The sequence below is a fragment of the Psittacula echo genome (genome assembly GCF_963264785.1).
Source record: "Psittacula echo genome assembly, chromosome: 5".
NCBI lineage: Eukaryota > Metazoa > Chordata > Aves > Psittaciformes > Psittacidae > Psittacula > Psittacula echo.
In genome coordinates this window covers 81461115-81486037 of record NC_137739.1, presented here as the reverse complement: position 1 = coordinate 81486037, position 24923 = coordinate 81461115, and the positions used below count along the sequence as shown (strand labels likewise).

The following is a 24923-nucleotide window of genomic DNA, read 5'->3' as shown; positions in this document are numbered from 1 at the left end:
ATGGCTTCACTAAGGGGAAATCCTGCCTGACCAATTTGGTGGCCTTCTATGATGGGGCTATGGAACTGATGGACAGGGGCAGAGCATTTGATGTCTACCTGGACTTGTGCAAAGCATTTGACACTGTCCTGCACAACACTGGCTCCAAGAGCCACGTAAAGCTACTGTGGGCCTCAATGGTGTGAGAGCTCCGTGCGGCGCTCCGAGCGAGCAGCCCTGCGGCAGGGTGCTGACGGCAGCTTAACAGGGAAGAAGTCAGCCAGGCCCGAGAAGGAGCACACCTTGGGAAGGGCTGCCCGCCTCAGCTCTACAAAACGAGGTCAGTGATTCCAAACGGCAACTTTTCCACTCCGCCCTCCTTCTCTCTGGCAACGAGCAAGGGACTGACACCCTTCCTCCTCATGTGCAGCACGGTGCCCGGAGACATACCCCATACACACGGACCGCACCTGCTCAGCAACGCCAATGGCGCGGCGAAAGCATAGACAACGCATACGCACTGCCCAGGGGCGGAGCGGTGCGCCATCTTGGGTGTACGCAGACTGACGTCACCCACGTATGGGGGCGTCCCGCCATGCCGGGTGTGGCGTGTGGTGCCCCTCCTGTGGGCAGTGCCGGTTCCCGCTTCCGGGGGTGGGGAGCTGCGCGTTCGCGGTCGGCACCGGGGACGGGCGGGAGGGACATGGGCGCGTAAAGGGCGGTGCGGTTCGCCAGGGCTTGGTTTGAGGACGGTGCGTGTGAGGGAGCCGCGGTCGGCGGTGGTGCTGGTAGGTGTCTGACGGCTTGGGCTTGCCCGTTTTCTGCGCCTCGGGCGGGGCGGCTGCTGGCGGATCCGGTCTGTGGCCGCCTCCCTGCCGCGTAGCGCCCCGCGCGGGGCAGGCTCGGCTCGGTTTTGGCGGGGGCTCCCCGGGTCGGGGCGGTCTTGGCCGCGGTGGCCCTGTGCGTGCCGCTCTGCTTCGGCTGCCGGGCCTGACAGCCGGCGCTGGGTAAGGGGGCGGCCGGGCCGCGGCGGGGTCCGGGTACTGGTCTGGGCGGCCCGACAGGAGCCTCTAAACCCGGGCTGAGCCGTGGTCTGCGGCCGTCCTGTCGAGTGCTGGAAGGCCTCGGCCGGTCCTCCCTGCGAGGAGCATAGGTGCTATGTTGAGGTGTTTGTTTCTTGCTTGTCGAGAGCCCTTGAACTGGTGTGCCCCACTGCTTTGGACTAACCAGCAAGATGCTGTTGTGGTACATAGTAAACAATAATCGTCAGAAGTAAACTGTGTGTTTCCTAATTGTATGTCTTGAAGCCCGTGGCACTTTTGGGAAGCTAATGTAGAGTCAACTTTATTTTTCGCTTTTTCATTTATTTTTTGCTTTCATTTCTGTTTTATGCAATGAAGGTTGCCAAATTAACACACACGGTTCGACAACCTAAGTAAATGAGCTGAAGAAACTTTGGAAGTTTCTTTATGCAACTTCTCTAGCTATTTACCTTCCCCTTTTTCACCCTCTTAATAAGGGCACTGGGTCTCCAGTGGTCAGAAGTAAGCAGCTGGGTGTTGCTTTGCTTCTCCTTCATAAACAGAGAAAACAGCTATGTAGGAAGGTATTTAGGGATAAAGGGGAAGCATCCTGTGATGTCTATTGCTTGATTCAGTGACTCGCACAATTAATTGCTTACTGACACTCTAGTAACTAATCGATATGTCTGACCTCTATTACTCTGCAGTTTTTGATGTAGCTTATTATATAGCACGGTTTGTGTCATTAGAAGAAAAGGAATCAGTCCATGTCTGCATACGCATCTAGGGTTAATTGTTACTTGGTATTGGTGAGTAACTAATTAAAGGAGGTATCACAAGGCTTTTCCAGCCAGACAAAAATGAATTGTTGAGACAAGTATGGGACTGCACAGAGGAGGTGGCATTCCTAGCGCCTATTCTTTGCGCTATCGCCTCTGTGCAGTGTGGTCAGGAAGCTGATAAGAGAAAGCAGGAAGCATGCAGAGTAGTGTCTTGTTCTGGGCCCTGGCCTCTTCCCCCAGGGTCACAGATGCTTTATTCATTTATCTTGTATACATAATCATGTGGAGGAGTATGTCTTGGTGCTGACACCTTGTACCACCCTGTATTAGCTGGGCTGAATTTCAGCTGGCTAACAAGTAGGATAGCTATTTGTGTTATGTAAGGGTTTAATAAAAACAGCTGTTTTTGTGTTAGTGACATGAAGAATTGGAAAGATTAAAAACCCCCCATCAACATAAAGTCATCTAGTTTGTAAACTATCTAAATTTTACTTTTTTGCAAGAATGATGGAAATTTCTTTTTTTTTCTAGGAGTATTGTTTCATGAACTTTTCTGTATTTTGGGGAAGGCAGCAGCTTGCTTTATAAGAGAAGGAACTGAGAGAGCGTACATGATCACCTGAGGCTGCACCAATTCACTGATACCTAAAGTACAGCTCATTAGATAGTGGCTTTCAGTCAAGTGTTGCAACAGCAGGGTTGTATCATCTCCTACTTCCTACCTTTCTCATAAGATTACTCAAAAGGAGGTATAGGCTGCATTTCTCAATCGTGCTTTTAGATGTATTAGTTAGAAGCTATTATTTAAAATTTCTTCTCCACTATATGCAACATTCAAAGAAGGAACTAGTGAACTGGGAATAACAGGATTTTAAGGCTTAATGCTGTGGTATTCTTACCAGTAGATTATGTTAAAAGAATAAAGTACAAGTATTACTTTCTGCTTTATCTGAAATGAAGTAGAGAAATATAATTATTTAGAAATATAAAGAGAAGGATTGTTTCATATCATGACTTCATAAAAATGACTTTACAATACATGTGTGGAAGTTTTTCACTCAACCTTGCTATATTTAGTTCCTGGCTGCCATAAACTTCCATTAGATTTTGAAAAGGAAAACAACATGAAGATGTGAGCATGAGGTGTTGCTGGAACGCTTTGTGGGAGTTACGTGGTTTTCACTCTCAGCTTGGAAATAGCTCTTTTAAAAGACGAATCATTCTAGAAGGCAAATGTAATAAAATTTATGGCTTTGGTATCAAAGAGATAATCTTACCCAGCTTTTAGCTCTCACACATATTGTTTTCTGTGGCCAAAAATATTACACTTGTTTCTTCATCTCACTTTCTACTCACAAGAAAATAGTGAACCTCTTATTCTCCGTTTATGGACCCAGGCACTAAGACACAGGCTGCTGTGTATTTTTGATGTTATAAAAATATATTTAACAGGAAAACAAAAAAGAGAAACATTTGTGCTTAACTTCTAGTTTAGGGTTATCAATGAAGACGAAGAAAAGTTAAGTGATACTGGTTAAAGCCATGATAGAACTTGATAGAGAAGGGGTTAGGTTCTAACAGAGGACCCCTAAATGGCAAGTAGGGAATTAATTTATGGTATTTAGCAAATGTGATGGATGTATGGCAAATTTCTGAAAGGCATTGAGTCTGTCAGAGGCATACAAGTGTTCTATGTCAGCCAGAGATGCAGGACAAAAATCTTACAATCATTCAAGGTGGGGTTGTGAAAGTGCAAGCAGTAAGAACAATTGATTGATCTGGTGCATGTAGACCTGTCTGGTTTAAGGAAACTTGTCACTTCTGACAACATCTCCCTCCTTACAATCCTTTTCCAGATGTGGGTTATGTAATTGCAGTTGAGCAAGCACTTTATGAGGCCTTGTGGTGTCCTGCACTTGGCTCAACTCACAAAGATTGGTAAGACAATAAATTCTTACTGGTTTTGAGTGCTTTGAATAGCACAGCCAGAATATGGTGTAACTGTTGTAAACCAAGGAGGTAAATTATCTTTTTTTTTTTTTTTTCCTAAAGGTAATAAGCCTTAGAATTGCTTTTCAACTAGTGCTGAAGAAAAGCACATTCAAACAGCATGTAAATTGCCAACTATAGCTGTCAGGATGTTGGAAGTGTTTTATAAGCCTCAGAAGATGATCTGGGGTTGAAAAACCCTTGAAAAGACCATGCAACCTCACTGTTACAGCTTTTGAAACTTGTTTACATTGGAAAGCGAGTGTTAGCATAAATAGCTGGCATCCATTGTACAAGCAGTTTCGAATGAAAAAGAAAACACTTGTAAGGAAAACCTGTAGTGGTGCAGAGAAGTATCTGAAACCAATGACTTAGACAACAAAGATTCCATATTGGTCTTTTTCACTCAGAAGACAGGTGGCAAAGATGACTGTGTTGTTGCTGGCTGCATACTTTGATCTTGAGGCTCTGTCCATTCAAATGCCTTAGGTTTTTTTTTTCCCCAAAGTTTTAAATATGTCTGTCAGACACTCCCAGCCAGAGAGCTGGGATAAAGTGATACTGTCTTAGCTTTCTGTTCACAAGCAAATAATGAACTTGGAGACTTGTACATGCAGGCAGTAGGTCGCTGTAGGTATTACTAAACACTGAATTTGCTCTTATTGTACTCAGGCTTATGAAGGATATGGGTTGGCAGATGTTGGCTCTTGATTCAGTAGTTGGGGTTGGTGCAGAACTCTGATTAAATAAATACTTGTGACTGATCTATCTGAAATGTGATAATATGAGCAGCAGTTTCCCTAAATGAAAATTGCACTATAGTCTCTTAGGATCACCCTGCTGCTAAGACAGGCACAGCCATAGCTCACATCGATATCTGTCACCTTACAGTTTTTTCATGCTAGACAACCTACTAAAATGCTTCAGCTTCTGTATGGGTGTGTTGATTAACCAAATGAAGATCTCTAAGCCAGTAATGCTTCAAATGGGTCTGATATAATTCAAAAATCATCCCCCAAGTGCTTGTCATGTCCCTCATTCTTTTGCAGGAAATACCTTGAGCTTTTAAACAGTTCTGTAAAATCATCTTTGCTGTTTCTCTTCCTCAGCATTCTCCAACCTAACAGCTCCAAATAGGAGAGTGCATTGAAGGTTTTTCAGGGTTTTTGGAGCCATGAATAAAGGTTCAGTAAGTGGAAAAAAGTCTGTGCAGACATTAATTTCTTTGCCTTACCTCATTGTTCCTCTTGTCCAAGGGATGGCAGTAACTTAAATCTAATCCATCCTCAACTGACTTAGACCATAATATTCTGATTTCAGTATGCGTTACAATAGTGAGCTTATAGGCTTAGCACATTATGAGCAGTCTTGTGGAGAGAGAACCTTTAATCTAAAGCTTGTGGTTGGAATTGGAATTTTGGAGAACTTTCTGTCCCACAATCTCAAAAATAAAAAGAATGACAGAAAAGAGATTTCTAGGATTTGCAGGCACTGTGTTTATTTCCTTGATGCTTTTGGTTCTTGATGAATCTTTTTTTTTTTTTTTTTTTTTTTTTTTCTAAGACAGTGATAGTTAAGATGATGTGTGTAGTCTTCTTAGTTCCCTGGTAGAGAAATTTAATGAGGCGCATTACTTCAAGAACATGTATTTTTGGAGCCAGCTTAGTTCTGCATAGTTTGAAGGTGCCAGGTTCTCCCATGCAAGGGATAGAAGGGGAGTTGCACTCAAATGTGTTTAACTTTAATCCTTGCAGTCTGATAACTTGAGTAAATAGTGCAGAGTACTTTTTAATAACAGAAAGTAAATAAAGGTGTCATCACCTTATTACTCATCTTTTCTTTAAAGGAGTTCTACTTTGTATTTAGGCACATTGGTCGCTTGTTTAAAACTTACCACTTAGAAAAAAAATGAAATGGCAGAAAGTTGTAATGTAAATATGAAGTCTCTTTGTAGGCTTATTTCTTGGTTACTTTGTGGCTGGGATTAATGGGCATTGTCCATGGATGTAAAAATTAAATGCTTACCTTAGCAAATATTACATTATAATAAAAATACATTCCAGGAACACTTTAGCTATATCAAGTATTCTATCCCTGAGGAATCTTCATGTCTTGGATATAAAATAGTTTTGTCATATAACATTAAGAGCTGGCTGCCTTAATGGGTGCTTCATGATTCCTAGGCAAAAAGATGGGGGGCTGAGCATCCTTTCTTTATGTATGTGTTCATTTGGCTATGTATATGGTCTGTTGGAACAGCCTAGCTATTATTTCAATACAAATGACCACATTTTGAGCGTTCTGACTTATTCTTTACAGTATCTTGCAAGACTAGCAAGTGACTGTACCCTATTATCCATGATGAAGGATTGTCAGAGTATTTGTCCCTTAACCAGGTGTTCTGAATGGTTTTATTTAACATCCTCCCACATAGGTCAGTTATCCTAGCAATTGTAAATTGGGCGTATGAACTATCACTTTAGATTGTTTTCATCTCACAAGAGACAAAGCACTACAAGTGGCCAAATATGAGCATCAGAAGATAAGCACATGCATACCTCAGCTCTGAGCGATCCTGAATGTAACTTTTTTTTTGTTCTTTATTATGGGTGTCAGCTGTGTAGAAGGTTGAGGGTTTTTTCCCTTCCTATTTTGCAGATGTATTTCTTGTGTTAGGTAAGTCATAAACAGCTTCAAGATGAAATACCATTGATTTAGGGAGAAAGTTGGAGGAATGCTGTGGGTTTCCATGGAACTTCTTGCTGCCTGACAGTGGATTTGTTCAGGAAGATGTGAGCAAGCTAGGGGAACAGAAAGCTTGCTTGTCACCTTTAGAACTGGTGGATTCAGTGGCAAGTAGTTGTGTTTTCAAGAGATTGTCTGGTGTCAGATACAGTTACAGACAACTAGTTTAGTGTGTTACTACTAACTTATTTATGTCAAATAATGGATTGCTAGTTCCTTAATGAGCTAACATAAATAGGACAAAGCTTGGGGGGAATAGTTTGATAGATAACAATACATGAAGTAGCTCTTCACGTAACTGCTATGTCTCTTCATGTAATTACTATCAGATTTCAGCATGGCATTATCTTTCATAGGACTTTATTAACATCATGGTTGTCAAGCCCAGGGTGGATTTAGTTCAGTGTATGTGAGCTTCAGCCCTGAAGTTAATTTACAACTGTCACTTTCCAGTAATATGTTACCTTCCAAACTTTACCATCAAGAATTACCGGCTTGGGAATTGGAAGTGCTGACTGTTGTCTCCTTTCTTCTCCTTTTTCAGTCTCACTGCTGGTTTGTTTTTCAATGGCTTCTCCGTGAATTTGTGGTTCTAGTAGTACAGGATGGTGTTCTGCCAGTACTGAGTAAAACACAAAACTCAGTATCTGGCTTGGCAAAGTATACATTCTTTTTTCAGATTCTGGGTTCTTTCTTGGCATGCAGTTAGTATTATAATGTATTTGCAAATATGCATTTAAACTTAAGGGTCTTATTACCTGTTAGACTTAATTTATAAATCCTTCTTAACAATGTTTGAGAATATTACTGTTGTGTCCTTGCCTCAAAAGCAAAGAAACTGTTACTGATTTGTGGAGTGTTGGCTGTAGTATGGTTATTGGGTAACTTGAACAGAGCCTTTGAGCTAGGGTTTCATCATATAGCCAGCAGTTGTGCTTGCACTGGTATGTGAACTCCTGGACAGCCTGAACTCACAGCTGCAAAGGGAAGCAAGACACCAGGGCTGCTGAAAAAGAAATCTCCAGTCACTTTGCGAACATAGCTGTATTTCTGGCCCTGTTCTGCAGTTGTAATGGGATTCTTTGCAAGCTGATGATTCACAGGGTGGGGTTATATCTCTTTTCCCTGTCCAAGATGAGATGTGTGTTTTATGGCTCCAAGTTGCAGAGGTATCTGACTGTGTGGCACCCAAAGTAGGGAAAGCTACAGTAATCCAGATATTGCTTTTTCAGTGCCACTATATAATTGACTCTTCATCCTGTTTCTGAATATTAAATAAATGTGAGATCTTCACCCAAAGAACCAGCCTGATGTAATTTTCCTGTGCTTAACCTTACTTGGTGAAAATATGTCCTTTCCTCCCTCACCCTGCTTTATCGGACCTTAGCTGTGCAAACCAGCTAAAGAGACATTCCCAAATTCAAAGTTGGGGCTGAGCTGCCCTAAAGAAAGCTCATGAAAGGATCTTAAGTCTGTGAGTGAAAAGTCACTGATTGTATAGTGAGATTGGACTACTGCAAACTGAGCTAATTGAGGCCTTGTGTGAGAATGTCCAATTTTATCACTTTTTAATGGTGGCAAAACTGAACTTGTGTTGACAGCTACTTAAAAAAATAACTCCTGGAGCCACAGTCTTAGCCATAGGCTGAGGAGGTATTTTGTGTTCATAAGATCAAACCTGCAGAAGTATTCTCTAAATCCTGAAGTACGTCAGCTATAAGGGATTAGGTGTCTTGATTTCAAGTCACCTTGAGATGTCTGCACTTTCTGTGAATAGCATCCCTTCTCTAGCTAACAGCTGCCTGAGTTTGCATAAATTTGCCCTTCTAAGAGCAGTTACTAATGTTATGTCTTCTAGAAAATTTATCTCATAGGGAAAAATGGAACATACTTCTGTTAGTCAAGGAGGATGTTTGGAATGATTCCAGTGGATTATGGGAACTTAATTGAAAGCTACTCATGAAAGAGCAAGGACTAATCAAAAGTTAAGGGGAAAATTAATTTTAAAAGCTCCTTATTGCTCAGTTTATGTGGTATCTCATTAAATTATTGTATAGCCTGGGAGCTCAGTTTTCCCATTGCTAGTGTGCCAGCTTTATTACTATTCCTCCAACAAAAATGCATATTCTTAGCTCTGAAAAACCTGGCTCTAATGAGAGCACATTTATTGATGGGCTTGCTTTTTCCTCTTGTTTCTTCAGGGAAAAATGTATCTCCTGTTAATAGCAAAAGTTAAAATGGTGTGTTGGGTCTTCAGTTATGAGACTCTTGATCCTATCCTTATTATGAGAAAGATAGATTTGAAAACCTTTGCTAGAGTGGCAGACATACCATTTAAAACTTTTGCAGGTCCTCTTGCATTTGAGGGATTTGCCATACTGTTTCTTGAGTGTTACCAGAATTATTTTAGGTGGTGTTTGGTCAGTGAAAGTGTTTCCCCTTCTGGCTGACTGCTGAAATTCCTCAGAGGGAAGAGAAAGAACACTTGAAGATTATACTAGTAATTTAAATGTCTTCCTTAATTTCTTTCTGGATTGCTGGCTAAACCAGTGTGCTTTTCCAACATGGAGTACCTTTTTATTTTAAAACTTAATTTCTATCTGTTGTTAGCTTAAACTAAAACTGAGGAATTCTCTAAAAATGTTTTGCAAGCCGAGTTTTGTAAAGGAAACTATTTCACATAGTGATTGTTCCTGCGTTTCTCTTAGCTCCTAAGTTATGTCATACCAGCTGAATAATTCTTTTTTGTACTTTCTAGTCCTAGCCAGGTGTTGTTCTAAGCAGAATTATTTCTATAGGCTTTCATTCTTTCAACTTCCTACTTCTACTTTCAACTCAAAATACTGATACAAGGAGATTCTTATGCTTAACTGATATTCTTTTATTCTTTATCACAGGCGGAAGATTCTCTTTAACGTGATTACTTACAAGTAATAGTTCCTCATCATGGCTGAACTGTCGCCTGAAGAAATCCAGCTGAGGGCCAACCAGGTCACCGATGAGGTAATTGTTATAGGAAGCCATCTGGGTTTACACTACTTATCTGCCAAGATTACAATATCTTCTAAAAATTGTCAGTCTAGGGTGGTGACCCTGCAAGCGTATACTTGAATGTTTCAGACTCTCACTTTACTTGGTGAATACTGGAGTGAAGACTTCTACTAGCAGTAAGAATGAATTTCAACTTGTGAACTGTAAAGCCACCTCCCTGACTGAGTACAGATCACTCAGCCATGATTACTGAGACAATGCGGGCTGGGTGCCTACAGTGTTCTTAATCCATGTTCATACCTCATGCTTATTCAAATGAACTCAAGTTAGGTTTAACTCAAGTTAGGTTTAACTAAAGTTCACTTGAATATATTTTCTTTTATAATGACTTTCCAGTGGGATAAGCAAAGTACTAAAGTACTAAAAACCAAGGGCTTACTAGCATACTGAAAAAAATCTCCAGTATGCTGGCACTGTGACTGTGATGTGGAATGTGTTACATATAGGCAGGCTGATGAACCTTTGTATATTAATTGCTTTACTGTAATGAACTGGTGAAGAGGATTTTGGGACACTGATATACTGTTAACACACTCATGTTAAAATTCTCTTTTTAGTCTTTGGAAAGCACAAGGAGGATTCTTGGCCTGGCTATTGAGGTAAGGAAACTTTTTTGAATTCCCTGGGGATTTATTAATTTAAGAAGCAGCATGTTAATTATCACAGAGTGATCTTAATCACTTTTTTTGTCTTTCTCAAACTTTGTGACACACACTTCATTATTACAAGTTGCTGCTTTAATTCAGTAATAGAGTTGGAATGAGTTAAACCTAATGTTTTTTACATTATGTAAAGTCACATCACAGAAGTCCTTTCTACCTGTTTTCCTCTTAAGCAAAATGGCCTAATCTCCAAATGCTAAAAATTAGTTGTAAAAAGACTTCTGCAGTGGTCAGTAATACCTTTGGCTGCTGCATCATTTGCTTCTCATAACATCTTCAGTTTCTCTTTTAGCCTCACTTAGCCTGTGAACAGTGTGAAAATGTCTTGCTTTGAGGAAGAGGGCAGGGCTTAGTTGGGTGGGGTAGTGGAGGATAGGGCTGCCTTCAGTTTTAAACAAAGGCTTCTCTACATAGACCTTACAATCTGTTGATAAATTTTAACTTTAAAGGTAGCTAGGTATGATATTAAACTCTTAACACCTTTATACGTGAAGCAAATCTGTATTTTGAGTTTATGTGACATTGTGTGAGGAATCTATTCCTTTACACTATGTTGTGCATAACCCATTGTAAAAATGACAAAGTTTATTTTTGATACTGTAATTTCAAAATATAGAGAGCATCCTGTTGGTAGGGTGTAAGATAAGGTTGATAGTCAGCTCTGGTAGACTTAACAAAGCTTAACTGGTTCAACAAGATGATTTTGCTAGTATGTGGATAAACCATAGACAAATGGAAACCAGAGGCTAAGCAGAGACAAAGCTAATGCCGGGACTTCAAGTGCTGAAGACTTGAGACACTTTGTTGTCAGTGTAAGAACACAAAAAAAAATCCAGTGAATAAGGACCCTGAAGTGTTTGGTCACTACTGCTTTAGAGCCTGTACTCACTGTCCAGGCAGCAGCAGCTTGCTATGAAACTGAAGATACTATGTTATCAGTGAGGCATTTGAATCAGCATAATGAATACTTCTCAAACACAAACATTAAGAACATGTAATGAGCCAACATGATTTCTCTTGATGTCATGGTTTAGAGATTCATAAACTAAAATATTTCCTACCATAGACAGTCCTATGCTGCCAGCTTACACTAAAGCATGGGTGCAGCTTGCATGCTAGATTCAAGTCTTTGATCCAGCAAACAGCTCTGCAGTGGTATATTCCTCACTGCTGATTTCTTTTGCTTAGTTTTAAAACTAGTGATGGGCTACTCCCTTCCTGATCTCTTCTGCTGAGTTTTCAGGAACAGTTTTGCAGGCTTTGTTTTGCTTTCTTTTATTCTGCCTTAAAAGGACTAAAGGCTGTGTTAGCCCTATTGAAGGGTGTAGGGATAAAGAATCAGCTGAAATGTCACATTTCAAAATAAGGCACAGCTAGGTTTACTTTTTTATTTGATATTGTTGTAGTTTGATCTGATTATTACAAGGACTTTTTACAGGTGCATGTAGTGACAGGACATGGGGTAATGACTCTAAACTGAAAGAGAGTAGATTGAGATTAGATGTTAGGGAGAAATTCTTCCTTGTGAGGGTGGTGGGACACTGGCACAGGTTGCCCAGAGAAGCTCTGGCTGCCCTGTCCCTGGCAGTGTTTAAGGCCAGGTTGGACAGGGCTTGGAGCAACCTGGTCTTGTGGAAGGTGTCCTTGCCTGTGGCAGGGAGGTTGGAACTGGATGAGCTTTAAGGTCCCTTCCAACCCAAACCATTCTGTGATCTTATTGTAATGTTAAAATAATTTAAAAAACCCCAACCAAACCAACCAACCAAATACAAACCACCACAGCCAAACAAAAAAAACCAGCACACCAGGCAAGATTATTATCAGCCTACCGTAGGATCCATTTGAAACTTGGCATAGCTTTACTACAGAAGTTATTCCTAGCAGTGTTTCATTATGAACTTGGTTGGCTTATCAAATTTACTACACAGACCTGATTTCACATTGCTGTATTAAAATCTCATTTTATATTTGAACATTTCTTTCTGCAGTCCCATGATGCTGGCATCAGAACTATCACCATGCTGGATGAACAGGGAGGTGAGTTCTTCCTTCTTCCTCTCTAACACTAAAAAACCACCAAATTTTATGACTGTAAGAAAAAGGATTGTCATTCAAGAGTTGTTGCTGAACCTAAAGGCTTATTAAACACTACATATGTTAGAATGAGATCTGCTCATTTGTTATTCTGATGTGTTCATAGTAAGGAGGTTTTAAAGTAGTTTAGAGACCTTGTTAGTTATAATGTAATACAGGTCTGTTACAAATTCCCACCGTAGAATGAATGTAACTACATTTATTCTGAAAGCAGCAACTGAAGTGCATTTTTAAGGATAGGGAAGATATTTTTAATGTAGTAAACATAACTTTTCACTGAATATCTTCCAGTGCTAAAAATAAATAAATAAATTAAAAAGCCTAAAAGGCAGGAAAGGCAAAAGACATTAATCTTACTATGAAGATAGAACTGAAACTTAAGTTTCCTGCCTGAAGGAAATGTTGATTTCCCCCAATCCATGTTTATTCCGGTTACTTGTTTCTCTTCTAGAACAGCTAAATCGCATAGAAGAAGGCATGGACCAGATAAATAAGGATATGAGAGAAGCTGAGAAGACGCTGACAGAGCTCAACAAATGTTGTGGGCTCTGTGTCTGTCCTTGTAACAGGTCAGTTCAGTTAGTAATTGGGTCTGAAGTTCTAGTTCAATAGCTACTGTACTAGGAGATGGTCTCTAATAAAAGAACTTATTAAAAAATGCTGACTCTCTAGGAAGATCAGCTGTTTTGGTTTGTGGAAGTGCATCCTTTTAAAATTGTGGGTTAGTAGCTAGAGTTTACTTGCATCTAACCATATATTGTGCCCCTCTCACTGTAAATATAGCTGCTGTGTAACATCCTGCAGAATTCTGCCCTAATCTCCTCAGAAGTTTCTATTTGGCAAAATACTATCAATCTCCATATGAATGAGACCAAATTGGACTGCAGATAGCTATATGTAAGTGCCTGCCTGTGTTAGAAATTGGACTCCAAAAATACTTCTCCACAAAAGTACTTTTGTGCTAACTTAAAAGTAGGAAAACATATGTTTTCAATAAGAAAAGTAATACTGGTTCTCTAGGCATTAAAAAGAAAAGTTCATGCTTTAGGGAGGAAGAGTAGGAGAACAGACATTGGTGTAAAAGCTTTAATGTTTCGTTACTGAGTACATAAATTCTTGTAGGCCTACTTCGCAGTACCTCTAGAGCATCAGTGATCTGGTTACCATAACCAAGTCAGTTAAGTGTCTTTTGTATGGCACTTAGAGTCATAGAATCATAGAATAGTTAGGGTTGGAAAGGACCTTAAGATCATCTAGTTCAAACCCCCCTGCCATGGGCAGGGACACCCCACATTAAACCATGTCACCCAAGGCCTCATCCAACCTGGCCTTGAACACCGCCAAGGATGGAGCATTCACAACCTCCCTGGGCAGCCCATTCCAGTGCCTCATCACCCTCTCAGTAAAGAATTTCTTCCTTATATCTAATCTAAACTTCCCCTGTTTTAAGTTTGAACCCGTTACCCCTTGTCCTTTCACTACAGTTCCTGATGAATAGTCCCTCCCCAGCATCCTTGTAGGCACCCTTCAGATACTGGAAGACTGCTCTGAGGTCTCCACACAGCCTTCTCTTCTCCAGGCTGAACAGCCCCTACTTTCTCAGCCTGTCTTCATACGGGAGGTGCTCCAGTTCCCTGATCATCCTCGTGGCCCTCCTCTGGACTTGTTCCAACAGTTCCATGTCCTTTTTATGTTGAGGACACCAGAACTGCACACAATACTCCAAGTGAGGTCTCACGAGAGCAGAGTAGAGAGGCAGGATCACCTCCTTGGACCTGCTGGTCACGCTCCTCTTGATGCAGCCCAGGATACAGTTGGCTTTCTGGGCTGCGAGCGCACACTGAAGCCGGCTCATGTTCATTTTTGTATCAACCAACACCCCCAAGTTCCCCTCCGCAGGGCTGCTCTGAATCTCTTCTCTGCCCAACCTGTAGCTGTGCCTGGGATTGCTCTGACCCAGGTGTAGGACCTTGCACTTGGCATGGTGAAACTTCATCAGGTTGGCATCAGCCCACCTCACAAGCTTGTCAAGGTCCCTCTGGATGGCATCCCTTCCCTCCAGCGTATCAACCGAACCACACAGCTTGGTGTCATTGGCAAACTTGCTGAGGGCACACTCAATCCCACTGTCCATGTCACCGACAAAGATGTTGAACAAGACCGGTCCCAACCCTGATCCCTGAGGGACACCACTCGTTACTGGTCTCCAGCCGGACATCGAGCCATTGACCACAACTCTGTGTGTGCGGCCATCCAGCCAGTTCTTTATCCACCGAGTGGTCCACCCATCACATTAATATCTCTCCAATTTAGAGACAAGGATGTTGTGTGGGACAGTGTCAAACGCTTTGCACAAGTCCACGTAGATGACGTCAACTGCTCTGCCCCTGTCCATCAGTTTCATAGCCCCATCATAGAAGGCCACCAAATTGGTCAGGCAGGATTTCCCCTCAGTGAAGCCATGCTGGCTGTCACCAACCACCTCCTTGTTTTTCATGTGCCTTAGCATGTCTTCCAGGAGAATCTGCTCCAAGAGTTTGCCAGGCACAGAGGTGAAACTGACTGGTCTGTAATTCCCCTGGGTCATCCATTTTCCCCTTCTTGAAAATGGGGGTTATATTTCCCTTCTTCCAGTCGTTGGGAACTTCACCTGACTGCCATGATTTTTCAAATATGATGGCCAGTGGCTTAGCAACTTCATTCGCCAGCTCCTTCAGGACCCGTGGATGGATTTTGTCAGGTCCCATGGACTTGTGTACGTTCAGGTTTTTAAGATGGTCTCGAACCAGATCCTCTCCTACAGTGGGCCTAGGGTCCTCATTCTCACAGTCCCTGCGTCCGCCTTCCAAGACTTGGGTGGTGCGGTCAGAGACTTTGCCAGTGAAGACTGAGGCAAAGAAGTCATTAAGAACCTCAGCCTTCTCCAAATCCCGAGTAGCCAGTTCTCCCGATATCTTCCGAAGGGGGCCTACATTGTCCCTAGTCTGTCTTTTACTCGCTACGTACCTATAGAATCCCTTCCTATTATCCTTAACATCCCTAGCCAAGTTCAATTCTAACTGGGCCTTAGCCTTCCTCACCTGGTCCCTAGCTTCCCGGCCAACATCCCTGTATTCTTCCCAGGCTGCCTGTCCCTGCTTCCACCTTCTATAAGCCTCTTTTTTCCTTTGAATTTTCCTGAGCAGCTCCTTATCCATCCAAGGAGGTCTCCTGGCCCTCCTGCTGCACTTCCTTCTAGTTGGGATGCAACACTCCTGAGCTTGGAGCAGGTGATCCTTGAATATCAACCAACAGTCTTGGGCCCCCCTGCCCTCTAGGGCTGTGTCCCATGGAACCTTACTAAGCAGATTCCTGAAGAGGCCGAAGTCTGCTCTCTTGAAGTCCAGGGCAGTGAGCTTGCTGCACGCTCTTCTCACTGTCCCAAGGATCTCGAATTCGACCATCTTGTGGTCACTGCAACCGAGGCTGCCCTGGAGCATCACATTTCCAACCAGCCCTTCCCTGTTGGTGAGCATGAGGTCAAGCATGGCACCTCTCCTTGTCGGCTCCTCTATTACTTGCAGAAGGAAGTTGTCTTCCACACAATTGAGGAACCTCCTGGATTGCTTGTGCGGGGCTGTACCTTCACTCCAACAGATGTCAGGGTGGTTGAAGTCTCCCATGAGAACAAGGGCCTGTGAGCTTGAGGCTGTTCCCATCTGCCTATAGAGCACTTCATCCACAGATTCCTCTTGATCAGGCAGCCTGTAACAGATCCCCACAGTAATGTCAGTAACTTGTTTAGTTGTTTAGAGGTACAAATCAACCGAAACGATTACCAGAAATCTGTCATATAAGGAAAACAATGTTTATTTTTTGAGGTGTGCTAGCTACATCTTTAAGCAGCAAAGTATCAAATTGATTTGTGTGAATTAAATGTGATCATAGTTCTTCCAAGTGAAGAAGATACAAGCTCTTTTAAGAGTGTGACTGCTGAAGTGAATAGTGTGTGTGTGTTTGGTCATTTTTAGTTCTTTAGAATGAGGAAAAAACAATCCAAAACCCAACTATCATTCAACTGAGAGGTAGCAGAAACCCAGATAAGAATTCCCTGGGGTAGCTGAGTCTGCTTATCCAGCAGAATAATACTTTGAGGATCATTGAGGATAGATACATGTGGCTTCTAAGGCTGAAAGCCTTAGGGCTTTAGTACTTTGAAAATGCAGATGGTTCTGTCGTGACCTCTAGATAGGTATGTTTACTGATTTATATTAGTTTTATCAATCTGGTGAATTAAGCATTTTGACACATTCAGTCTTTGTTTTCTGTAGTTACGGTTTTATTTCACTGAAGCTAAGCAGCTTATTGGCACTGAGGAAGCTCAGAGTTCATTAACTCTTGTGGCAGTCATTTGATATACACAGATAACAATAAAAAATAATGAGTTGTGTACCAAAACAGGAAGTAATGTGCAGAAAAGTCTACTAGGTAAGTAGAGGACACAGAGGAAGATGAAACTTTGAATGCCTTTCATATATGTGGGACATTGTTTTTTCTGTCAATGTTGGAGTTGTTTTTTCAGTCAGTTATCTCTAAAGCATTTCATTTGTTTTCATAAAGCATGAAGCTAAATCAGAATGCTTGCTGAATTAAACAGTGCTTATTTCTTCTAGGCTTAGGCTATGTGTAAAAGCTATGTGAAAACACGAAATACTGGCAGCACTCTAATATAATCTATGTACTAATAACTATTTACCAGTTTGCTGGTCTTTACTATTCTTTCTTTTCCATTCTCTCCTAACACTGATGCTTGCTTTCTAAAAATGAAGACTAGACTAAGAAGCTGTATTCGCTTAACTGGTGAAAGCGGATTTTAGGACAAGGTCAGTCTTACTAGTGCAGATATAATTTAACCAGCTGTCTGAAGTGATGCTTCTATTGGGATTTGTGCTTGCATGTGTGCGATGCCTGCATGTAGGTCTCCATGTGACTGTGGTGTGTTTTAATACTGATGTGAATAGAAAATGTCAAGTACTACAGAGTGCATTACCTGTGGAAATGTTGAACAACTGCTTGAGGCCTTGCTAGCTTGACAGGCTGTATAAATTTCCTTATGCTTATGGAAATACGAGAAAAGTGAATATATAGTAATTTGAAAAACAGCTCTTAAAAAATCAGGTGGTGAGAAGCTTTGTTCTTAACTGCTTAGTTTGAGCAGCAAGTTTGTTTCTAGCTGTCTACTTTTGTGCAAGTAGTTTTCAGGCCGCTTGTTTTTGTTCAATAAATTCCTCAGTTACCTCTGGCACGTAAGACTTTGCTAATCCAGAAGCCAAGCTCACAAAGCTCTCCTGCTATAAAAATCTCCTACTTAAAGAGATCTTTAAGCCTGTGTATGCACAAGGATCTAGAATTGACTAGTTTAGGTTTCTTTAGAGTTCTGCTGGACGTAACACTTCCATTATGAACTGAGAAATTATTCCATTTCTTCTCCTTGATGTATTCGTACTAGATTACTTCTTATAGCATCTGGCCTATGAAACACGGTTTCCCTTTTCAATTACATAAGTGCCAACAGAATGAGGGGAATATTTTTTTAATTGCAGCTACAGTTAATGACATTGACACCTCTTCAAATGTAAGATGTCTGGGCCATTGAAAGGCACTACAGGGAAAATGATTACCAATAATTGTAGACTTAGATGTACTGAAAGACACTACAGATTTTTCCCTCACAGGCTTTTTAAAGAAGCAGAAAAGTGGCAGTGGAGTCTGGATTATCAAGCTTAAACCTGAATATGTCAGCAAACAGGGTGAACATGAGAATATTCTCTCAAAATACGTTTTTTGGGTTCATAAAAACTGACCCCAATTTAGATCAGTTATTTTTTCATTAGATTTTCTTCCCCTCTTGCTTTTGTGGGTTTGATTCTTGACACTGTTTCATGTTAGTGTGCTGCTTTATTTTTATTTCTCTTCTGAATTATGTGCTAAAAGTGTAATGGTAACCTGGTTAGTTGCTTTAATAGGATTAGTACAATCAAATTGCAAAATGAAGGAGCTAGTTAAACATGGTTACTGTTATTCCATAATTAAAATTAACCTGAGGAACGTTAACTTTGAAAGGAAAGACTTAGCAACAGACAATGTTCAACAGAAAAACAGTAGAGATTAATGGTTTTCTTGCATAGAGTAGCTATTTCTGCTTGAGGAATCTTTTCATTAATCCCCGTTTCTTCCCTGAAAATCCTGACTCTAAACTAACTTCTGTCATAAATGTAACTTTATCTTATGACAGTGTGAGCTTTCCTGTTACTGTCATAAGCTTCCCCTCTTCTGGTAAAGTATGTTAATGTAAGGAAATTGCTGTGCTTGTATTAAAGCTTAAGACCAAATTAATCACAGTCCCAGAGTAACTCAGTTATGTTTTTACTGTCGTGATATAAGAAATTGCATTGCATAGACAAGGCTTTGTGTATACAAAATCTAATCTCTTTCAGGCACAAAGTTTCTGAAAATCCTAGATTAATTCAGAAGTTCAGTCAGGAAACCATATTTCTGATGTGACAGTTCAGATTTCTTATTTTTGTGGAGCAGGACAAAGAGCTTTGAGGCTAGCAAGGTATACAGAGCAACCTGGGGAGATGGAAATGAGAACTCGGCAGATCATGTGATATCCATGCAACCAAGAAGAATAAATCAGCAGCAGTTTCAGACTGCTGGAGGACCAAGTGGTGGATATATTACAAGGTTTGCTCCTTTATATTCATCTCAAAACTAGGAATCCTAAGTTACCAGCTGTCAGCTTTTCAGATGCATTTTAGGGTAAGTTGCTAAATAGTAAGGTGTTTTGCTGCCGTTTGGAAGAATTGTTCCTACTTGGACAGGAGATGGCAGACACCTGCACTTTCAGTATTGTAGTGCTCATCTTAAACTTCCATTTGTTTCATCTTGGTGGTATTATCAGTCTGTTTCTGAGTGTGACGACTGTAGAGCTTCGTGCTCATTTATTGAGGGGACTTAAAAATATGAAGGACTTTTACTGTCATAAAGTATATTTGAGGCAACCTCATGTCTTAAGCTTCCTCTGGTAGCTGTTATTTTAAATTCCAAGGCTATTTTTGTAATAATGACTAGCTTAGCACCTTTTTAGTGGGCTGCTTGTTTGGAATATGTGGGGTTCTAAAAGGGGGGACAACCTCTGACAGGCAATGTATTTGAGCCAAGGTATAATGGTGCAGTAATTGATACTAAAGTAAATTTTAGGTAAGGAAAAGCAAGCTTTAGATTCCTAGAAACATTGTCTTTAATTATTTGAACAGGATAACAAATGATGCCAGAGAAGATGAAATGGATGAAAATCTTGCTCAAGTGGGAAACATTCTTGGGAATTTGAAAAACATGGCTTTGGATATGGGCAATGAGATTGATGCCCAGAATAAACAAATAGACCGGATAAATGAAAAGGTAAGTGCCAGAGGTGTTCTCTGCCTTCTGCTTAGAGGTTAGGTTGTAACTGAGAAGTTATAAGGAATAGGTTTACCGTTCTATCTACATGTATTTGCAGTAAGGATGCATCGAGGTTATACCGTTGTCTAGGTTGCAGTGATTTGGATAAGGGATATCTGGGTGTTTGAATGCATAGCTGAGAATTCAAGTGCTTCAGAGTGTCAGGAAACCTAAATATACAGCACAGGTCACTGCTTACTCTGGAGAACACTGAACTTCTAAACTTGATAGGATTGAAAAGGCAAACATACTGGAGGATTTTTTGCTCACAGGGAATCTTGTACGTGGTAGGGAATAGGTATTTTTGACAAAAGTAAGAATCTTTTGGAATTCCTAAGAAGTTGCCATAATCATTGAACATAAAATAAAACACAGGTGATTTGTTGCCCTAATTCTCATGGACAATATTGGAACTGGGGAGACTTTGGAATAATAGGTTTTGTAGGTGTGCAGGGACATGGTCTGCCCTCATCAGCACATGGAGTAGTTAGACATAGCCAGTAACTTACTTTTTTTTTTTTTTTTTTTTTCCCCAAATGTTACTGCTTTAAAGACAAACTTCCCAGAACAGATGAATCCTTTATAAATACATAGGGGGGTGTGCATCTTATGAGGAAGTTAGGCATATTTTAGAAATCCCCATATTCTGAAATGAATACAAGCTTTTACAGGCATCTTAGTTAAGAAAGGAAATAAAAGCTTTAATGAGTAGTGTATACTAAGGATTTTAAAAAAGCAGAAGTGAACACCGATTGCTATAAAATCATGTATTTTAGACAAAATGGGAAGTTAAAGGTACCATGAAATGCCCAGTAGGGTTAAAAGTGAGAGGAATAGACTTTTCTCAAATATACAGTTAGTCCGACACAAAAGCTGGTTGTACTGATGTCAGCATCTCAGTTTTGTCTAGTAAATTTGAGTTGCGGCATTAATAATGCAATCAACACGATTTTATGAAGGATGCCTTAATTGTCTTTCACTGTTCCCTGAAACCACCAATCTGATAAGATTACCAAGTAAAAGTCAAGCATTTTAAAGAACTCTAGAAAATTTAATAATGGTTTAAAATGAAGTGTGAAATTGTTACAGTTTATCATGTGGACTGAAAATGGCTTGGTCAGATTAACTGCAAGGGGGAGTTACTGTTTGCAGCAGTAGTTTTTCTGGTAGTTTCAAGCACCTGCTTTGGCCTGACACTTTCGTTTCAGTGGTTTGAATAACTCTTGCTGATCAAACTTACTACTAAAATTTTAGAAACAAGTTAGAATTGCTTTACAAAGCAGCAATAAAAGTGGAAATGTTATTGCTGGCTTTCGGACTGGCACCTGTCTCAGAATATTTATGCTTTTCTGCTGAAAGGTACTTTGAATTCTATTGCACAATGTGGAAACCAAATCAAAATGTTAAAGGTGAAACTCCAAAGGACAGTATCATATAAAGAAACAAAGAGCAGTATTAAGCTTAAAAGCATCAGTTCTATTCTGAAGTTATTTTTATTAAAAAAACAACCAAAAAGGAAAGTAAAATTCCAACTCACCTGGGGGAATACATAGGCTTGACTGGGTGAGTTCTGGTAGCCTGCAGTGTTAATGCAGGATTCCTACTTTGAATGAAGGCCCAATAGAAGGTTATGCTACTGGGTTTTTTCTAGATCATCTAGTTTACTGAAGCAGCTCCCCTTCTGCCTACCACAGTGATAATACCCTGCATTGCAGGAGGTTTTGTCAGTTTGAATTTTGAAATGTTTTTGCAAGAAGTCTGCAAATGACATGTGAATTTCTCTTTCAGGCTGATACTAACAGGGAACGCATTGAGCAAGCCAACATCAGAGCCAAGAAACTAATTGACAATTGAAGCCTGCTGTCATTGATAATGATACTGTCTCTCCAGCTGCAAGTCACCATATTCATGGATCTGTGAAACTTCTATTCTGAAATAAGAGGGGCTGGGTAAAATGAAGCAGAACCCTTTCTGTAGGGATTAATTGTATTTTATTTTTTATATTGCTTCATGTAAATGTGGCCTTGACTTCAAGAAAGCAGCCAACAATGTAACTTCCTCCTACCCATCTGCCTTCACTATCTTTAAACTGCTCAGGACTAAGAGTATTTATGGCTTTGAAAATCTTCTTGCATGGTTCTTATTTTTCCTTTTTCCCCTGCACCCAAAATATTCTTTTATTGAAGTTGAACAAGCAGAATAACCTGAAATCACAGTTATGGGAAGTTGGAGAGGGCACTTTGCACTGTTTGAAATACCTCATAAATTGAGTGTCTTCACTAAAACAGGGACTTGGTGAATATTGTCTGACTTGTATCTCTAGCACGCTAAGGATAATTTTACGGTCTAAACCACATGATTGGTTTGAGGTTGAGCTTGTCAGTTACAGAATTGAAGAGGCCCACTAAGTACTTGTGGGTTGAGGGCTTTAAAACACTCCTAACCACATGAACATTAGCGTAAAGGTAACTGGAGGAATATACAGGTTGCCATTGGTTTGGAGGCTATGCCTAGAAATCATGCTGCATTGTCCTGATAATATTTGTTGTAAGTATATATATACCTGCTCTAAACCCCACATGCATATGAGTAGAACAAAATAAAATGATCTCCTTGAAGTATTTATTTGATGGAAAATTTTATGCCCCTGAAAGTTAACTTTTAAGTGTTTGAATGATGCATCTTAACTGGAAGAAACTGAGCAGAAAAGTGTGTGTGTCTCATCCTGTATCAGAGTCCATTTTTGGCCAGTTTTCACTGGAGTTCAGTTTATGCCTTTCTCCAGTGCAAAATAATGACTTTGATCTGGTGCAGAGCTTGCTCTCAGCAGTGACTTTGGGGGAGCTTCTCAAATGTACTGGGAACAGAGAAGCTTATCATGAAACTTCTTTGTCACAAGTGTGGAGGAAGCAGTATCTATTTATGAACTGTATGCTAGTTCTAAATAAACTAGTTTTAAATAGATTCCTGACTGATTTATTATTGCAGACCATGAGACTTGCAGTTGGAAATATTGCATGTTCAGGTTGCTTGCAACTAAAATGTTCCTGTTCTGTTGCAGAATAGAGTTTATGACCAGGTGAGGTAAAGCTCTCATAGGAATGAAGAAAAATGGTTTGGTTTTTTTGTACTTAATCAGATTTATTTCTAGGGTTTTCTTAAAAAAATTGGCAAATGAATTGCACGTGATGTGTATAATTGCAATACTGCCTGTCCTAAAGGTGAAAATGGGGCTTTGGACTAACCTGTGGTACTTAATGTTGGATGGCAAAAGTCTTCAAACCAAATTGATTGGAGGAATAATTAACAGCATTATTGGGTGATTCATCTGGAAGCTCAGCCCACAAGTATCCTGTAACTATTGATAGTGAATCCCAGGGCTATTGAGATGACACTAATCTGCTGAAAGACAGTGGTTTTTTTCTTTATAGTAGAAATACAGTCAGCATTACTGGTATATTCTCAGTTCAACTAAAGGGAAAAAAAAAACCCACACAAAAAAAACCAACAAAACAAGAAAAGTAACAGAAAATACACTTCGCTCCCAAAAAAAAAAAATGACAAAAGGACAGAGCTGCTGCTTATAATGAATAGGCCAGTGGTAGACCTTCTGTGAATAAGGTAAAGTCATTTTTAGGGGACTGTGGATATTTCACTAGCGTGTGTTGGCTTCTATCTGGCTTCCAGTAATTGTTGGAATGCTAATCAATTTTAAAAGCTCATTATCTACCCCCTTAGTAAATGAAGATTTACTTCATGCAAAGTATACAAAAATACAAGTAGCAAAGAAGGACTTTTAAGAACATCACATAGTAAATTTCTAACGACCACTTGTGTGGGAAAGCACAAGACATTTGTATGCCTTTTTCCCCCTTCTTACAAACTTCAGGTTAACTGAAGAGATATTTGCTGCTGGTTGCGAAAGCAAAGTATATTTTATTGAATTATGGTTGTCTCCTGGAACGGGAGACTAAAGGGGTTACATTACTCTGCTTACAACAGTGCAAACCTGCTCTGTAACATGTGGATTCCAAGCACTGGAATGTTTTTCTCTCTTGCCATTCAAAGTCCATGTTCTTGTCTACCCTGAGCAATAGCAACAAATTGGCATGTTGTGTGAGAGAATGCTGTGATCGATATATCAGAACCATAATGTAGCAATGAATACCACACAAAGTAAATTCCGAGGCTCTAAGCTTGAGTATTAGTTGGAATATCAACACTATTTTCTGGTGCAGCAAGAGCCAAATCCATGCGGGATTTGGTAACTTTGTTAGTAAACAACACATACTGCTTCTTGGATTGTCTCGCTGTTGTCTGTAGAATAGGTGCTTAATTTCCATTTCTGTGGGATGGAATCAATGCTTGTACATCTTTGTATTTCTGAATGCTAATACGAATGAAGGTTTAAATTTTCTGCTTTTGATTGTTAAACTATATATTGTGCACAAAAAATACATATTTTATAACTGAATGTGTTTTAAAACTATTTTCTCCTAGAAATGGCTTTTAGTTTCCTGTCCTTGAAAAACTTGGCAGAACTAGTTGCTACTGTGCAAGTAGGAAGTTCCCCTTCTATTTCTAGTTCACAGAAATGCTAATGCTAACAAAGGAATGGGTGTGGTTGGGAAGAGAGGACTATTGTGATCTAACACTCTAGTTTTCATCCCTGCATAAAAAACATCATCTAACTTCAACCTATGAACCGTATCCATCTCTTTGAAAGACTGATTTGACATGGGACTGGACATCAGGATGGTAAAGGAATTGCACTTTAACTTTTCAGTCAAGTATCAGTAACAGACGCCTTGCAAATTCCTACTTCAGTAGGTGAAATCCAGTGATTTAACATCCTGCCAATGCAATTTCTCTTGTGAGGAAGTTTAAACTGTATTTTCTCTGATAGCGGGGCCTCAGATTCCCAGAACACTCTTGTGGGGGGAGAGAGCAGGGACAAAATACAAACTTACGTTGATGTGCATCAGTTTTGAGTTGTGAGAGAATAGTGTATCCAGTAGTGGGTTGGAAGTAGACTTCTCATTTATTGCATTTCTACCAGTAACTAGTGGCAAAAAAAAAAAATAGAAATGAAAAATGATTATTCTGAGCCATGT

The 24923-nt window shown here is 40.2% G+C and overlaps 1 protein-coding gene across 3 annotated transcripts; it reads left to right on the top strand.

Moving 5' to 3' along the window:
* Positions 1–42: 42 nt before the first annotated feature.
* On the top strand, positions 43–24158 carry SNAP23 (synaptosome associated protein 23). 3 transcript variants are annotated; one of them, XM_080618663.1, is made up of 8 exons: positions 43–319; positions 9415–9520; positions 10126–10167; positions 12219–12267; positions 12776–12893; positions 18898–19050; positions 19623–19767; positions 21598–24133. In XM_080618663.1, exons 2-8 carry the CDS (start codon positions 9464–9466, stop codon positions 21661–21663), a joined length of 630 nt encoding a protein of 209 aa, XP_080474789.1. In that variant the 5' UTR covers positions 43–319; positions 9415–9463; the 3' UTR covers positions 21664–24133. The 3 variants fall into 3 exon arrangements, with proteins under 3 accessions (XP_080474789.1, XP_080474788.1, XP_080474790.1); XM_080618662.1 differs by lacking the exon at positions 43–319 and adding an exon at positions 629–767 and having other exon boundaries at positions 21598–24127; XM_080618664.1 differs by lacking the exons at positions 43–319; positions 18898–19050 and adding an exon at positions 629–767 and having other exon boundaries at positions 21598–24158.
* The last annotated feature ends 765 nt before the right edge of the window (positions 24159–24923 follow it).

Coding starts and splice junctions, on each gene's coding strand:
- SNAP23 (XM_080618663.1), top strand. CDS start 9,464: ATGGCTGAACTGTCGCCTGAAGAAATCCAGCTGAGGGCCAACCAGGTC. Junction 9,521..10,125: donor CCAACCAGGTCACCGATGAG/GTAATTGTTATA, acceptor TTCTCTTTTTAG/TCTTTGGAAAGCACAAGGAG. Junction 19,768..21,597: donor TAGACCGGATAAATGAAAAG/GTAAGTGCCAGA, acceptor TTTCTCTTTCAG/GCTGATACTAACAGGGAACG.